Source organism: Gymnogyps californianus, chromosome 1 (genome assembly GCF_018139145.2).
Source record: "Gymnogyps californianus isolate 813 chromosome 1, ASM1813914v2, whole genome shotgun sequence".
Taxonomy (NCBI): Eukaryota; Metazoa; Chordata; class Aves; order Accipitriformes; family Cathartidae; genus Gymnogyps; species Gymnogyps californianus.
In genome coordinates, this window is record NC_059471.1 from 115,983,776 (window position 1) to 116,002,104 (window position 18,329).

General features: G+C 41.2%; 1 protein-coding gene across 2 annotated transcripts; it reads right to left on the reverse strand.

The window, feature by feature from the left end:
- Positions 1-5,879: 5,879 nt before the first annotated feature.
- POU1F1 (POU class 1 homeobox 1) lies at positions 5,880-17,703 on the reverse strand. Of its 2 annotated transcripts, none has more exons than XM_050911137.1 (6): positions 17,562-17,703; positions 14,673-14,738; positions 12,394-12,639; positions 10,400-10,564; positions 8,863-8,923; positions 5,880-6,093 (listed from the first exon to the last, which is right to left on the reverse strand). In XM_050911137.1, the coding sequence occupies exons 1-6, from the start codon at positions 17,701-17,703 to the stop codon at positions 5,880-5,882; spliced, it is 894 nt and encodes a 297-aa protein (XP_050767094.1). The 2 variants fall into 2 exon arrangements, with proteins under 2 accessions (XP_050767094.1, XP_050767089.1); XM_050911132.1 differs by having other exon boundaries at positions 14,673-14,822.
- Positions 17,704-18,329: the final 626 nt, after the last annotated feature.

Genomic DNA, 18,329 nt, shown 5'->3' on the forward strand with positions numbered 1-18,329 from the left:
AAAACAAGGAATTCATTCACCACTGCCCATCGGCAGGCAGGTGTTTAGCCATCTCCAGGAAAGCAGGGCTCCATCACACATAACAGTTACTTGGGAAGACAAATGCTATCACTCCAAATGTTACCCCCCCTTCCTTCTTCCCCCAGCTTTATATGCTGAGCATGATGCCATATGGTATGGGATATCCCTTTGGTCAGTTGGGGTCAGCTGTCCCGGCTGTGTCCCCTCCCAGCTCCTTGTGCACCCCCAGCCTCCTCGCTGGTGGGGTGGGGTGAGAAGCAGAAAAGGCCTTGACTCTGTGGAAGCACTGCTCAGCAATAACGAAAACATCCCTGAATTATCAACACTGTTTTCAGCAGAAATCCAAAACATAGCCCCATACTGGCTACTATGAAGAAAATTAACTCTACCCCAGCCAAAACAAGCACATTCTCCACCCCTTATTCCATACCATTTACATCATGCTCAGGTCCCACACTATCCAATACATCCTCATTAACCACCACCCCCCCTTCCCATCCTTTGATATAATACACAGGTATCATTCCCCTAGTTTATCGACCACCCCTGTAAAATGTCCACAAATGTCCAGAAAATGTCCATTGAGTTCATTTAGTCCATCACTTTGGGCTCCATCTGTCATGGCAGTCACTCAGGACAGGAGAGGTGGTTTGTTGTGTGGAGTTACTGGGCACCAAAGCCAGCTCAGGCTGGGTCACTGCTGCACTTGCACTGCTTCTTCTAAGGCTTGTGCTCCATTGGTTCAGGTGGTTCCTGCTATAGTAACTCCCTTAACGTGCAACTCCAATCCCAAATTACAACAATTTAAAGGCATTTCCATTACAATCTCCACCCCTGGCCCCTTTGGACCAGACCATAGGATTTGACATTGCAATGAGCTCCTCCCCCTGCCCCTTCTCTGGCTGGGACTTCTCCACAGACTGCAGTCCCTTAGGGGTGTACCTGCTCCAAGTGGAGCCTTACCTATGAGCCACAGTCTCTCCAGGGGTACCTGCTCCAAGTGGAGCTTACTATGAGCCACAGTCTCCAGGGGTATACCTGCTGCAGCATAGACTTACCCACAGCCACATTCACTTTGAGGTGCACCTGCTCCAGCGTGGCCTTCTCCATGGCCACAATGCCTTCAGAGATATTCCTGCTCCAGCGTGGCCTTACCCACAGCCACTGTCCCTTCAGATGTGAACCTGCTCCAACATGGCTTTACCCATGGCTGCAGTCCCTCCAGGGGTGTACCTGCCCTGTCGTGGGCTTATCCATGGCCACATGCTTTGAGGTGCTCCAGCAGGACCTCATGCACAGCCACTGATGCTTCAAGGCGTACCTGCTGCAGCATGGACTTAGCCACAGCCACAGATGCTTGGAGGTGTACCTTCAACAGCATGGGCTTATCCTTGGGCCACAATCCCTTCAGAGGTATACCTGCTGCGGCACAGACATAACAACAGCCACAGACGCTTCAAGATGTACCTGCCCTGGCATGGGCTTATCCATGGCCACAGATGCTTCGGGGGGTCCTGCTCCTGCGTGGACTCATCCACAGGTCACAGTCCCTTCTACTTGAGTTCACACTCGAGTTCCAGCCTGTCCAGTACAGCCACACAGGAACAGCAGCGATGCCGTGGCCATCTGCCAGCCCAGGCGCATCACCATTGCTGTTATCAAAATGTTCCCAGGCACAGCAGAGTAAGATAAGCAGTACAGCAGGCAGCGAAAGCAAAAAGCAGCCACTAACAAGCACAAGACTAACATACAGTAAGGCAAGCAAGCCCCATGGCAAGCACAGGAGCCTGCCAATCAATAACTAAAAAGCAATAACAGCTATAAATTTAATCTAGCACATTCCAATCAAACCTGTTTATCTCGAACCCTTCGAGCCCCACATTGGGTGCCAAAAAGGACTGTTATGGTTTAACCCCAGCCAGCAACTAAGCCCCACACAGCCACTCATTCACTCCCCCTCAGTGGGATGGGGGAGAGAATTGGAAGGGTAAAAGTGAGAGAACTCATGGGTTGAGATAAAGTCAGTTTAATAGGTAAAGCAAAAGCTGCACACACAAGCAAAGCAAACCAAGGAATTCATTCACCACTGCCCATCAGCAGGCAGGTGTTCAGCCATCCCCAGGAAGGCAGGGCTCCATCACACATAACAGTTACTTGGGAAGACAAACGCCATCACTCCGGACGTCCCCCCTTCCTTCTTCTTCCCCCAGCTTTATATGCTGAGCATGACGTCATATGGTATGGAATATCGCCTTTGGTCAGTTGGGGTCAGCTGTCCCGGCTGTGTCCCCTCCCAGCTTCTTGTGCACCCCCAGCCTCCTCGCTGGTGGGGTGGGGTGAGAAGCAGAAAAGGCCTTGACTCTGTGCAAGCACTGCTCAGCAATAACGAAAACATCCCTGAATTATCAACATTGTTTTCAGCACAAATCCAAAACACAGCCCCATACTAGCTACTACAAAGAAAATTAACTCTACCTTAGCCAAAACCAGTACACATATGTAAGTTCCTCTATATACAAAAGCTTTGAGTGGCTTTCTCATCTGTGAACTTGTCCATATAAATAAGCTTCTGGCACCCACATTTTTTGGTAGAGGAGTTCCACAGATTTTTCCCCACCACGTTAGGAACCACCATTTTTGTTTTTTTCTTAATCTTCTTTCCAGCTTCACATGTTAGTCCTAGTTCTTACATAAGGGAAGATGGTGAACAGCCTGCCTCCATCCAGCCTTTCAATACAGCTCATAATTCAGTAGGCCTCTATAGCATTCAATGCACACACATTAAATCTAGAAGAGAGACAGTAGCTTAAACAGTTATTCATCTTACCTTTGATCATCAGCTTTGCCTGTATAGGTACCTTTTCTAGGCCTGTTGTATCCTTCAGATGAGGAGCACAGAATGCTACACAGTACTTCGGAGACAGGTGAACCACAGATTTATACATTATCATAACATCTTGTTTTATCCTCTATTCTAGTTTTAACACCCTGCCTAAAGTTACTATGGGAAAAGTAAGAGCAATAAAAAAAACCCACAAACATCTCAAAGAAAAATAGTGCAGCCCATGTTAGTCAAATGGCCAACTAAACTCTTACTTGCAGGTTCATAAAGCTACCCCTCAGAAGCCTTATCTAGGGGTTTTTCCCCAATCAAGAGTGATTGATGGCAATTACCCAGTGAGTTGTTCTTACAGAAAAAAAATGAATTGCCACTTTCTCTAAGTCTAATGGCTGCAGCTGCAGCACATTAAATTGATTTCATCCAGCTTTTTTTCTTTAAAGAATTCTGCTCTAATTTGTTTGTATTTCCGTAGCAACGGCTAGATGTGTTTAAAGGGTGGCTGCTTCCTCCACTTAGCCTTTTGTCATTCTTTTGCAAGAAAATGGCATTATGTGTCACCTTTCATTTTATTTTGCTATGTTTCTGCAATTAGCCTTCACTTGTGAGACTTTATGTAAGACTAGAAATTGCAATGTTATGGTAAGTCTACTCTTGAATTAACTACTACAGCACGCTAAAATGAATAAGCACATCAGCATGATACACAACTGAAAAAAGTAGTGTTTTACCAAAACAGAACTACAAACCATTACCTGGAATACCAAATGTATAAGAATACTTTATTGGATGGGGGGGTTGGGAAGTACAGGCTTATGCATTTCTAGGAAGCCTTTTATCATTAAAGAAAATAATTTAGAATATAAATAAAATTTATATATATCAGATAGTAGTTTCAACATACATAACATTAGACCACATGACATGAAAGGTACACAAATGCATGCCACCACCTTCACTGAGTGCTGGTCTTCTCAACTGTATTTATCTTTCATCCTTTTGGAAAGTTCACGGTCTGTCGATACACATGTGGTGGATAAAGGCTACAGCTTGGTCTTTCTCTGCTATAGTGGGTGCGCTATGCTAGTGATGAGAACAGCCTGCAGAGAGTACATTACACAATTTCTCCCCTTTGAGTTATTAAATTGAAGTTTTCTTCTAAATTAAGGGGTTATAGCAATGCATTCATCCATAAAAATGTATTTTTTTAAATCCAGGAGCCTGATTTCCATAGCTGAATATGCCTATGGTGACTGTAATAGGTATCAGAGATAATTTAACGTACACTAGAGAGAGAGCACTTAACTTGTACACACTGCTTCTAAGTGGTCTTGAACATTAAACTCCTTTTGCTTTCTGTGGGCCTATTATCTAGACATTTTCTAAATCATCAGGTCTGTTTTATGGAAGAATAAAATGTATCTGGCCAGTACTACTTGCGTGTACTCACTTAATTTCAGTCCTGGGAAAACAGTCAAAAATACATATATGGTAATGGGCTACTCTAATAACAATGAGCAGGGCTGATGAGATGGCTGGATAATCTATCCCTGGTGAGTACTACAGTCATTAATTTCAGTTTTCTCGGTGCCTGACTTTCTGATAGGTGGAGCTCTGGCACTGGGTTTTTTTCCCCCCGATTATCTCTCTAGGCTAGAGGATGACAAATAAGGGATTATTTTCAATTAGTGGGGTGTAAGAGAGTGGGAATGTGCAGTGCAATAAATGCTTTGTGTGGATACTTATTTCAGAGCACAAGGGCCTTCTTTTTTTAGCTTAACACACTATCTCTGGTGTAAGTATGTCCACACAAGGATTTAATCAGAAAAAAATACAATGCAGAGAAAGCCCAAAGTAATAAAAACCCTGATAATTCTCTAGTTTTTTCCCCTCAGGTCACAAAGTCTTAAGGTAAGGTAAAGTGTATCCCAATTTTTATAGCTAAGCCTATCCAAATCAAACTTCAAGGCATATAATAAATTAGCAAGAATTATCTTTGATAACAAGCATAAAAAAAAGTCACTTCTACTTGGCACCCATTTAAGGCAGTCAAATGGTATGCTGAGACTGGGCACACAGTAAGAACGGTGCTGATGCCTGCGTACTGGTAAGCTTACTCTACCGTAAATAATGATAGCAATTATGGCACATATCTAATGGCTTTGTCTTGAACTTACACAAGGAATTTACCTGAAATGATTCACTCAGAGGTGTACAGCTGCTGTAAGCGGGTAGCTGAGTTTGAGCCGTTCTTTGGAAAGGCAGGTCTTCAGCTAGTGTTCCTCTACCTGGCTCTCAGATCTAGTGGCAGTCCCACAAGATCCCACGGGTATATCCCATCCTTGGCCATAACTAGATATTCAGCAGTGTCACCACTGCTTGTTTAAGGTCGCTTTTTCACCTTCTCTTCTTTGAAGTTCTCATTTCTCACTGATACTCAGTGTTCACCGCTGGAGATGGGACCCTGGCATGTGCCTAATGGCTTACAATCTTGCAAAGGTTAGCGCAGTTACCTAGTTAGCATGGGGAGGCAGGGGGGGAAGCACATGCATGGACATGCAGAGGCAAAATACTTTCAATACTATAGCTGCTGATATCAAGCTTTGTAATCTTTCTTCACATACAATGCAAAGGCTTTTTTTCCTGCTGCTTAAGGTACCTAGTTGGGGTTCTCCATTAATCATTAAATGTACCACAGATACAAGAAAGGCACAGCGCAGGGAAACTGCAACTACTTGTGCAACTTGGAAAGCATTTCTAGTTGAATAATGCATAATATGTTCCTTGCAGTTAAGCAGAGACCTCCAACTCTTTACATATATGCAGTAGCATTTAATTTGTTTCCAACCTTTTACATTAAAATCGGGTCTTCCAAAACAGACTACATCTGAAGCTTGCTAGCTTGTAAGAGAAACAAGTGGTTTACTGATTTTTCTTTTCTTTTTTTTTTTAAACAACATAGTATTTACAATATTTACAAAAAGCAAAACAGAAATCCACATCTATGCATGGAAAAGCTTTACCGGCATTCGTGATGCTCCTTGATAATAGAACTAAAGGCATTCTGATGTAAACTTGTCTTCACTCTTTTTTCCCTTTGTCTTCTGTTGCAAAACCAAACTCTCACAACTTCTTTCTCAAGATTGAGCCCCTCAGCCATCCTCATAATTTCCTGAGAAGAAGGCTTGCTTTGCTCTCCAAAGTGTCTCTCTAGGGCTTCTTTGGCAGCAATACTGGATAAAGGGATAAAATGTCACCTTTAAAAACTTTCCTGACACATTCAGGCTTTCACCATTATTTCAGGAGAAGGGTCAAGTAAGAGCACAGAAGATAGTGACTTGGTTTGTTTCCTCTTTTTCTATGTAAAGGAAACCCACAGAGCTTAAAGTACACTATTTCTTTGCTGACATGAACAGCATGACATCATGCAGAATTTCAGCACAGAGTAATTTAAAGGCAAAACCAGCATCATGTTTGGTGCAATTTCAGTGGTAATCACAAAATGTTTGTGCTTCTTGATGTTCTCGAGGAGATACAGCTACTAGCTAGATATGAATGGGATCACAGGAACTGGAACAAGCCTGACCACCCGTTCTGCCTCGGTCACAGCAGTGTTGTGGGGGTTCAGCAAATGCACGTTACTGGGGTTACTTGGTTGTGTCACATCATTTGGGTTTACAAAGGGGAAGAGCTCCATCAGTTACAGTTGGAGAAATGTTGTATGTTGTTTCAAGTTCTGCATTTCATTTTGTTATGGAGAGGGCACTAGTATTTCTAGAAATGACAGAGATTACGGCAATCTGTTTTAGCAGTCATCACATTTTCTAAAAGTCTGCCTTAATCTATTCTTCACAATCAGTAGTGACCAAAGTTGAGTGGTTCAATAAACAAAATAAGTTAAGACTCCTATCTTTTCTTATTGTTAGATAGAATTTCCTTCACGTTTGTGTTATATATTCTCAGAAAACAAAGAGTATCTGCAACATGCTTGTGTGCCAACAGGACGCATCCAAAACTGGCTTCAGCAGTAGCTGTAATTTCTTTGGACACAAGAGGGCACTTCATGCATTATTCTGGAAATGAGGTGCAAGTATTTCTGTTACAGAAATATACAAAGTATCTGCTGGAGTTCTAGTTATTTCATTAATTCATCTGTAATATGCTGTTGGTCTGTCATTTATAGGTCTATTCTGCAATATTTAGTAACATTACCAAAACTACCTTATTAATAGCATGATGTTCTGCACACACAGAAGTATAGAAACATCATTAGTTTTGACTAACAGTTTCTTAGATTTTCTAATCAAAGTAGGAAATAAAATAGCTTCCACAAATTCCAATTAAGTAGTTTTTGCTCAGGGTATGACTAACCTAATTGGGTGAGACTTTTGTTTTACCTCTAGTTTGCCTTCAAACATCCATTAAGAATTGCTAAAAGTAAGGCTGCAGTTCAGATAAAGTCCTGACTAGTTTGAGGTCCTCAAACTGAGGTCCTATATGCCTTCAAAGGAACAATTAGTATTTTCTTACTATATGGGATTTGGTCCTGAACTTCTCCTCAATTATCTGTGCCCTTGACAACCTGCCATATTTGATACTCCCAGTGCAGCGGGGTTACAGGTAAAAGCAGGAATAATTTAAAAATGCTTAATATGAGGACTGATTTCCTCAATAGCTGTTAAAAAACAGCAAAACCCACAATGTTAGATGAGCAGTTTTCAGTGGGCTCCTCTAGCCAGGAGAAAACACCTAGGACATAGATGCTCTCAACTCACAGCTCTCACACAGGCCATACTACATAAACTGGGCAAGGTCTTGGCACTGCTGCTCAAGTCCTTACTGACTTGTAGAAAAGCTGAGAGGAGAAACTGGCCTCCCAAGAGTAAAGCTTCATCCCTTGTGAGGTGCTGTGATGAGCAAACAAGCTATGAAGCATCTCCCATCCCCAGTTCACTCCTAATTGAGAAGCATCCCCTCAGAGGAATACTTAATTCAAAAGTCAGAGAGAAATCACATCTTCATTTTATTCCTTATATCAAAGGCAATAGGACTCAAAAAACAAGTCTCAAGTTGAATGTGAGAGGAGAAGGTACATGTTGTGGCTGTGGGACTATAGAGTAGCCTGCGTCTCTGGGAGGTGGCACTGCACATCGGGAAGGATCCCTGTGCAAGAACAGGCAATTCACGGTAACAGGTAGGACCCAACAGCACCAGGGTTGTGCCCAGAGGCAGCCAAATTCCCTTCCTGTGGAAGAATACTACAGCTCCTTGGAGGGCCCCGAGTGAATTCTTCTTCACCAAAGGTTAGAAGAGCCTGGGAAATCTAAAGGAGAAGGAAATACCCCACATTCTCATTTTGCCTATTTGGTATTTGTTTTTGTAATATGATTTACCAGCCTACCTGATTTCCACATGGAGTTGAGGCTAGATAGATGGTAGATGTTGGCCACCAGACATGTGAGAAACAGGAGAAGGAGGTTCCCAGAACAACTCCCTGTTTTTTCCCTTTAGCTCATTAAAGTGTTTCTTTGGGAACTCCAAAGAATCTAGTGACAGAGGATAGGGACAGGGATGCAATATTACATGCAAAACCTTGCCCTCAAACTTCCCAGACCTCAATTCTCTGGCAAAATAATGCAACTTATTTTGGTATAATGTAGAACCTCCCAAAATTAAGACAAGGATGCTCTGATACCTTATTCACTAGACAGATATCATAAAATTTGGGCAGAAGTGGAATGAAATATTTTTTCATATTAAAGTGTGTTATCATATGTTGAAAAAAGTCTTTAATTGGGAAAAGTATTATATTTGGAGCAAATCAGAGTTTTGGAGGGTTATGCTGTCATTTTTCACTAGAATGTTTCAAAATAGTGAAAAATTTTGAAACACTAGCTATAGAGATTCATTAATAGAAAATAGCACTTTGATTTTGAACCCAAGAAAAAGAAGCATCTTAGCCAAAGTCATTTCTAACATGTAATGCCCTAAATATTTATTACCTTATGGTGGTTCTGCGCTTCCTCTTCCGCTCATTCACTCCAACTTTTTCATTGTACAAAGCTGTATTAAAAACAAAACAAAACTCAGCAGTTACCTTCTGCAGGGAATGGAAAACAAGCACAATCATCTCCACAAAAAAAGTACCTTTCTTTGAAGACAGAAGAAAGCTAACAGATAATGCCACTGAATAAGAGCAGCACCACACATAGGAGCACTTCCTTCTTTAAGATGGTTGGTCATGGTTTTACCTCCAGCTATAAATGGTTATAAGCAAAAATCGTGTGCCACCAGTAAAGCTGCAAACAGCGCTGACTCTGCGCCTATGTACCTGCGGAGCCGTACTTCAGCCTCCTTCTTTGACGTACCTTCTTCCTTCTACCCTGTGGGGTACAGTCTAGGGAGATGGAGTTCATTTCCATACCCCTCGGCTACCTAACCCTCTTTCTTCAGAAATACAGCCTTGGCCCCCAACCCCATTTATTCATCTGCCTCTTCCACCCCACTTTCTGATGGACAAGTCCCCCCTTGCTTCTCAGAGGCCGCTGCCTGCATGCACGATCTTACCCTGCAGCTCAAGCCTGTAACGCTGCTCAGGCAGTCAGCAGCTGCTACTCACCACAACCCCCGCACAAGCGATTCTTGCAATGTGCCGGCCACATTAGGAGAGCCTCTGGTTTCTAGTGCAGTTACAGGGGAAGGAAGCTTTCTACATTTGCTTCAAAGGAAACTGAAATGTGTGGCAGAAGCAGCTGTTTAACAACTTTTCCTACTGTTGAATACAATGGCAAATCCAAAAAGTAGCATTAAGATCATCTTCTCTTTCTTCCCATGCTAGGTGAGTGCTGCACAGTGGTAGTCCTGGCTTTTGCTGTCACCTCCAGGCATACTGCTTCCCAGCATCCCGATTCATCCAGCTGAAAAGGCTGTTCTTTAAGGCAACCCATTTCCTTTAAATCAACCAATCTGTTCTAAAGTACACTTTGCCCAGTGAACCCCATGACTCTTCCTGCAACTGGAAAGTAACTGGGCAAAAGGAAGGGAATCCTCTAGCAGCAAAAAGGTCACATCAAAAACCTCTATGCCGTGCTATTCTTCTTCAGGGTTTAAAGACCACTGCCTCCGCTGAACTCAAATCCTTTCCCCCATGGCCACATCTCATATGCCAGAGGTTGGAAGGAAGCGTCCTTTGCTAGTGAAGAATCCCCATACGCTGCTAAATGGGCTGTCCTGCAGATCCTAATAACAGCTCTGACCTATGCTACAGGAGTGAAGCTAGTTTGCTGGGATGGGACTGAGAGAAACTACTTCCAGTAGGTCAAGTAATGTTTCTGCTATTCTGCACCCTCCATACGCTTCATTTTGCCCCTCCTTGCTCACCCAACAAAGATAACCAGAATTTAATATAAGCACACCTTAGTATTTAAAACTGGTAAAACAAAAACTTTAGTCTATGGAAGACACATACTAGTCCTTCAACATATCTGTAGGGTTCTGGTGTAAATGCAAATCAGTATTTAGAGGATTTCAATTCTCTACCTCCTACTTGTTCTGCTTCCTCCAGCCACTTGGACAGTATCGATTTCAGTTTGCATGCATTCTTGAAACTCAGCTGCAAGTTTTCAAACCGGCAAATAGTAGTTTGGCTGAATTCAGAGCCATGCACAGCAGCCAGTGCTTCTCCGACGTTGGTTTGTGTATAACCTGTCAAAAATGAAGAGAAAAAAGTCACTTTGGAGCTTTCTAGAAAGGATTACTTTCCTTGAGACACTTAGCCCTTCACTGCTGATTCTAATGAACAGTGTGTGCCTGCAGTGTCTTCAGGATGGGCTTTCTGCAGAGGTCTCTGTGGCTGACTGAGCTCACCTCAGAGAGGTGTTCAGTCTCCTGTTGGTTTCAGTGGGGTTTTACACTGATTTAGTGGAGTTTTACACTCAAAGATTAGAGATTTGAGAAGGATCCAGACACTCCATATCCTTCTTTCTATAGATGGTGCATTGGCAATAAGCTAATCCCTGGCGGCACTGCTGGTCTCCTGTTATTTGTTACAACTAAGTTGAAGCTATCAGAGAAATGCTGCAGTTTCCATGCAGACACTGACTTTATAACAGCAGCTTCCCGTTCAGTGCTCTGAATGTGTATCTGCCATGTTCAGGGGTCTAGCTCATCCTCCTCCCTTTCTGCCTCTGTGCCAGAACAGGCAGGATCTCTTTAGATGCTGAATATCTCACGAGGCAGCTTTTTATCTCCATTTTGATTGCACTAACTCTGTGTCTTTCAGTCTCAGACCCACAGCCCATATTAACTCTGTCTTCCCTTGTAAAGCTCAACTTCAGATTAGTTTTCCCGTGCAAATTGCATTTTTCCCATCAGAGCATTAAGCCCAGTCTTACAGGCTCTGTGTCATTTGTTTGTGTCAGAGGAAATTTTGTTCCCTCACAAACTCAGGATGAAGATGCAGTAATAATTACAGTGAGTAACAGTGTGGGGCCTAGCAAACCTTTCCATTGCTGTGGATGACATTAAATACATGATATACAGCAAAACTGACCAAGTTGCAAATACTATTTTAAACCCTGAATTTTTGTTTCAGTACTTATTTTTACGCTGCAAATGGAGTACACTAGCTTTCTAGCTGTTGAGATAATGCATAAATACCTGTAATAACCTTATAATTTTTTTTACATTTATAAAGCTAGAAGGATGCCCTATTTTGTAATGATACAAAGTAATGTTATAAGCGGTAATGTCAAAATTGCAACCCTTCATTCGGAGTACCCAATATTCATAAGTGGGCTGAATCTGCAGCGCTGGATATTTTTTTTTTTTCAGTACAGTTCAAACAAGGGTGAGACAGGCTTTTACTTTGCAATGTACCTCTATCCCCTACAGGTGAGAAAAACAGGGCTCGGTCCACCTTTGTCCTCAGCTAAGACTGTCCAGTGAAAGACAAGCACCTCACCGGAGACCCTCTAATGCAATCCATCTCGCATCAGCCCCAGTACATATCAGACAGCAACAAAAATATCAGTTGCTGCTGTACCTGTGTCTTGGCACAAGAAAATAAACCAGGAACAGAAGCTTCCTACTGGTATGAAAGATTTGCCATGGATGTCACCCATCTTGTATACTGAAATGATATTGCACCATCAGATGAACCACTTCATGGAGAAGAGGATGGGTATGAGAGGTTAGAGCATGTGCTGCCCTAAGTTGCAGAAAATTTGGGGCTGTGCAAAATAATGCACCTGCTACTGAATGTAATTTAATGAACAGCAACAATTTTCTCTGCACTTAAGACAAATAATTTAAGGGCAGGAAAGTTTAAAGTCACTTTCTGCGTACTAAGTTGCAAAAAGCTGAAGTTCATTAATTCCGTGCAAGTCCTCTAGGAACGGAGAAGGTTTGGCAGTGCAAGGCAGGATTAGAGTTATGATTAGACAACTGCAGAGGCTAGATCATAAAACATTCGGAAATAATTGGGCTTTCACTGGAATTTTTCAGCCTTTTCTTCACAGACATAAAGCACATACCCAGCTTAATTCTCCGCAGCTTAAATTCGTTAGCAAATTTCTCAAGTTCCCTGATTTCAGGGGAGTCCATGTCGACAGGTTCTTCGACAGACTTGCTTTTTCTGCGGAACTCCTGCTTGAAGTCTGCGGTGGTGGGATCGTCTGTGAGGAGGGACTGGTGCATGGGTGTGAAGCCATGGCCCAGGGCACAGGAGCTGGCGCTCAGGGCGTGCTCCGGGAATTTATAAAGGCAAGGGGTCAGGCTACCTGAGCAACACCAAAAAGAAAACTCAGTACAGTTATTCTCTACCGCTACACAATAAAAACATGCCTTCATCATCTCATAATCCGTGTCTGTAATATTTGTTATATAACATGTGAAAGTATCCAAGAGTGAGGATCTCCTAGGAGATACGGTCTCTCTCTTGTCCCAATACATGAAAACCTACCAACAGCCACTTTCACAGGCCACAGCCATCCTATTTCTTAGCAAACTGTGATGCACTTAAGTGAGATGGTAAATGGTCCAAACTTAAACAAATAACAATCCAAGGTCTCAGCTGGAATTAAGTGGCACAACAAGATTGATGGATCTATGTCATTTTGAGCCACCTAAAATGTGCCAGTCTCTATTTTCTGGTACAAAGAATATTTCCGTGTAAATACCATTTGATGCTCAGACAAGTTACTATCTTAGTTTAGCTTCAGCATAAAATTTGTTTGAGGAAAGTACACAGGTAAGAGGTCAAAGGAAAAAAAAAACAGAACACATTCAGAATGATTGTTCTGGCTCAAAAAGAAATTGCTCAAGGACAAAACAAAACTATCTCATGCTACCTTTTGTTCACAAATATCAGACTTAACAAGGAGATTCAGTTAAGAGTGAAGGCTGTTTTTTCGCTAGATATTGTACACAGAGCTAAAGAGTCTCTGACCTGAAGGGGGTGGGGGGGAAAAATCATTGGAGAAATATTAACACTCTTCAGTGTATCTGGAACAGCCAGTAAATGCCAGGTTCTCAGGACATCATTCCCAATTTTCTAAATTACACAAAACTTTGTAGCAGAACTCAGAACTTCATTAACCTCCCACCCCTTCCTCCATTTACTTTTCTTGTCCTCACTGCCCCGATTGCTCTTACCAGCGTTGGAGGTTCTAGCTGACTGGGGTTAAACCACGACACCCCATAACAATATTTTATACGCTTCACACAGGATAACCACAAAAATAAGATTTTCTCAAAGAATAAAGGAAAAGACTAAAAAAGAGAAGGACTTGCTTTGCAAGGTGCTGACACCATTTACAACATTGGGATGTGGCATGCTGCACGTCTGTAAGATGCGACTCTGGGAGAGACTTGCTGATAGCATCTCTGGAGTTGCAGGCTTGATGCCTAAAAAAAAAAAGGGTAAAAAAAGAAAGGAGAAAAATGAAGATGTATTTATTTTGGGATGAAACAAAATGAACTTCTGAGCAATACTTTTTTCCGAATACCTATTAACTTTTCCTGGGGATCTGAACAATGCCAGGAATGTTTGCAACAGACACGTAGATGCACAATGAAATAGGAGCATTTGGACATTCGCACACCATGAAGGAAGTCTACACTTTGTCCCTAAAAAGTCCCTCTGCAGATATATTAATCTATGCTGACTTACTCTAATATTGCCTTCATTCTTAAGTGAAATAAAATGCTGAGTTTTATTTTGCATTTTCTCTGCGTCACGATTATTTCCTGGGAGTTGTGTTAATTTGGTTCATGGCATTATCTCATTGACTGCTACTTGAACTTGCATGGAATAACAGTTCCTCTTTCTTACTCAGCCTGGAACATGGAAAACTGAGCAGGATGCTAGCATACATTCATGAGTGTAAAAATCCACGATCATCTATATGATCTGCCTGCTGAATTCAGCTATCCATCCATTATGCCACCATTTTTTTTATAGCTCCAGTCAGTGCTCCATCACCCCAGGTACTGGTAATACACAGGTATATTGAGTACCTCACTCCTGGTCCATCAAAAAGTGATGATCACCAGGGGAAGTGGACATATGTGAGCAAAAAGAGCAGCACTGTCCCAGTCTTGTAGAGAGAAATAAGATACAGTGTGATTTCCCAAGAGATGCAGAGATTTGGGGAAACTCTGGGCACTGACTCCTAATTTCCTAACCCCTTTTCTAGTGCCTTAACCCTGGTCCTGTGTTCTTTAAGCAACTGTCTTTAATCAGTCCTTCTGAAAGAAAACTGACCAAAATCAACATGCTAATAGCTCACCGAACTGAGGGTATGTCTCTTACCTGCCATCACCCCATAGGTAGATGGTTGATTTCCATAATGACAGGAAGGCACAGAGTAATGAAGGCCTGCCAAAGCGTTTCCCAAAGTTGTCACGGCAAAGTGGATTTGGTAGCGTATAGGAGTTTGGATCAAAGACAAAACAGATGGAACTAGTAAGAAACTGAGTGAGGATTCAAGACACAGCCTTTAAGATCAGAGGCAGATCTTGTATGTAGTTTATGTGTGCATTCAGTAACCATTTAACTCTGGGCCATAACCATCAGGTTAACACTGCTGGAAGTCCAGACACTTGGCCAGGTCGCACCAGATGAGACTGCCAGTATAAATAGTGAGATAACCTCTGAGCCAAGACCAGAAAATATCATGCTGTGGTCTCGATGCATTATTTTTAGTATAATCCATGGACATTAGCCAGTTTACATATACTGCTGAGCAAGGGAAGCATTGAACTCTCCAGGAGGAGACTGGTTCCTCTCCCCACCCAACTTCCACACACCATTTCATTTAATCTTACATAAAAATTCCTCTATGTTCCCAGAAAATTGATTGGCTTCACTGCCGTGCAAACCCCACAGTGAACGCAGGCATCAAGGAGGGCAGTATTTTATGCATGCCTAACATCTGGGTTTCCAAAAGCAGCAGTTTGGGACATTTGCTTTGAGGCATCCAGAAGTCACATTTTTTTCAGTGCCAAGCCACCAAAAACATTTCAGAGTGCTTTGGCAGGGTGGTAGGGAAACAGAATGATAGACTCCAGGCTCTTCTAAAAAGTTAGGCCTAGATGAACATTTTCCATCATCAGCACCAACAAACACATAATTAATTTATCTCTAGTGTTTTCACAGGGGTGTTTCAGATGTGCTCAGTAATTGCCAGTGCCTGAAGAATCAGACAATTTTTTACTGAATGCAAAATGAGAGATACGGTTGTTTCTTGTGCATAAGTAGGCACAGAAATGCATATACTGTCCCCTCTAACAACTGCTATAAAGTATAATATTAAAAATTAATGTTCGTGAACATTCAGATATGTAAAACTGCACTTTAGAGCACACATTCCAGTTGTTCAAAACAATGTAATTAATTGGGGATTAGAATCTGTTTTTTACAGCTGTAATCATAACAGTAAAATGTCCTGTTTAGATACACTTATACAGATATAAAATCTACTAGAACAGGCATGCTTATACTGGTATAAATGCACCCAAAATAAAGATTGCATTAATAGTATTAATGCATTTAGAGCAATGCAACTTTTCTGTTGAGGTAAGATCTAAGTGTTTACTGGTGTTTTTTTCCTATTATTTCATAATCCATAGACTATAATTTTTATGCATAAAAATAGCATTTTCAACTTGCTAATAAGGATTTAAAATTAAATAGTGAGGATGATGCTATTTAAATTAAATAATAACAATTAAAGTGTTGATACTGCAGAACATCAGCTGTATGACAGGGTATAGAATTTGAACAGAAGTATATTCACCTCTATTTTGTGATGTAGAATTGTTACATGTATTTTAAAAAAATTTGATGTTTAACATAAGTCGTTATTCAAAATTCCTTCACGTCTACTTTGTGTGCAAATTCTCCTTAGATGCTTTTACCAGAATGGCATTATTACAATTTCTGAATCTATGTATGAAATTTGTAAACCTTTACTCATTACAGTTAGCACCCTCTGTCACTGCTTCCATTCTCACAGGGTCACCTGCTAGATGTGATCCTGGAAGCAAAATTTGCACTGACTACAGTGGTATTTGGCCTTGAGTGGTAACTACAAAGTATCGAAACCCAAATCAGAAGCAGACAAACAACTGCTTTTGGCTGGCTGTCACCATATACTTTTTATTATGAATCAGATGAATCTAGAAAATACTACTATGATACAGATACATAAATTTGGCCTCATACAAAATTTAAATTCTCCTATTCCCTACTACCACTGCTAACCAACAATCATATTAGGATATTTTGAGCCTCCTGCTTAATGTATAAGATCCTGTTATCTATCACCAATGCTTAGTTTTCATTAGTTACATGCTGCTTCTCATTATTAAAATGTTTTATTACCAATGCATTTCAGGAGAAGGCTAGTTTCTTGTTAAGACTCCAAATAAAATTCTTACCTTAATGCAATTTCAAATAAACCAAAACTATTTCTTTCTCTGTTCCTGAAAGCTTTCCGTCAACAATTCCTGTATTCCAGAATCCCACTTCTTCATGTTTAAGGCTGCAAGAAAACTCTCTTTCTTTCTCTGTCTCTCTCAGATAGTTCAATGATTACATAGTCCTAGTATTTAAATGCAGTTAACTGGATTATATACACAAACACATAAAATTCAAAAATATCGATGAGACTTCTGCCACCAATTTTGAACATCCCACTTAAATCTTAGTCTTGATTCAGTATGCAATATGCTTTGTAAAGCAACATTTTTCCTGCGTGAAAGCTTCCCCAAATGATATTTAGACCTGACCTTTTTTAAATACATTTCCTATTTAATTTATATTATTTTAAATTGTGGTTACATAATAAACAAACTTTCAATTAATTTACATAACACTTGACATTGAAGTCTATATAGTCATAACAACAGTGACAGTGTTTGAGCTTGTTCTAAGTTAATGCATTGGTAACATACTTGAGCTTAATCTTGTAACAAATTTAAAGAAAGCTGCAAATTTAGCTAAAACACAAACTTTTAGGATTTTTCTGATTTACTCATCATGCAGAGTTTTGTGAAAATGCTTCCCCTTTAATGTAGTCTCAATCACACATAGCATTGATACCAAATACTTTAAATATTGCAGAACTCGATGAACACGTATCATCCAAAAGCATTACAAATGAGAGTTACTGAGAGCAAGATTATTTTTAAAAAGTACCTGTAGATACAACATTGGTGGCATGGTTAGAAACCGGCAGGCACTCTGCAGCGCTGTGATGCATTATCAGAGGCAGAGAGGGAGAAGAGTCAGAATTCAAGGGTACAAAGGTGTCAGATGAAGCAAACGCTTGGCAAGTCATACCCTCCAACAGGCAAAAGAGCCACTTGCCCCCGTTTTCTAACAGAACAGATCCTGCACGATTAACGGCAGCTCAAACTCTATGCTAGGCTTTTTACCTGCATATACATATACAGGAGGGCTCCAGAGCACAGGGAGGTCGTGTGCAGGTATTTATACCACTAGGAAATCCCTTTATCCATTTTAATGTTCTTTTCCCAGCAATATTGCTATATTGCTATAGAGCCTCCTTCCTTCCCACACAAACACAATACCTGTCCAATTAATGGGGGGGGAAGAAGAGGGAAACCAGAGACGTTATTTGACAGATATTTTCAATTAGGTCTTTTGTGAAGAACAATGACCAGAAAAAAATATAAAGTATCGTCTCCAAAGTCGGCAGCAATGAGACAGGTACGTTTAATACTAAGTAGGTTTCCACAGTTAACACCTGCCCCCAAAATCTCATCCGGGCGATTGTGTGGAAGGCAACCCGGCTGAGAGCTCAGTCGAAAGTCTGCAAAAGTCAAGAACCTATAGCAAAATAATCTAAATTAACCTAGTTCCCAGCAGTTGCACAGTGATCATTTGTCTTAACATACACTAGTATAAATCAGAGATGTGTAATATGGAGCAGCTGTATCCAGG

What these genes read in the sequence shown, in the direction of transcription:
- POU1F1 (XM_050911132.1), bottom strand. Translation starts at nt 17,703, where the DNA reads ATGACTTGCCAAGCGTTTGCTTCATCTGACACCTTTGTACCCTTGAAT. An exon ending in TACCTATGGGGTGATGGCAG is followed by an intron (nt 12,640 to 14,672) that starts GTAAGAGACATA and finishes GGTGTTGCTCAG; the next exon opens with GTAGCCTGACCCCTTGCCTT. An exon ending in GCTGCGGAGAATTAAGCTGG is followed by an intron (nt 10,565 to 12,393) that starts GTATGTGCTTTA and finishes CATTTTTGACAG; the next exon opens with GTTATACACAAACCAACGTC.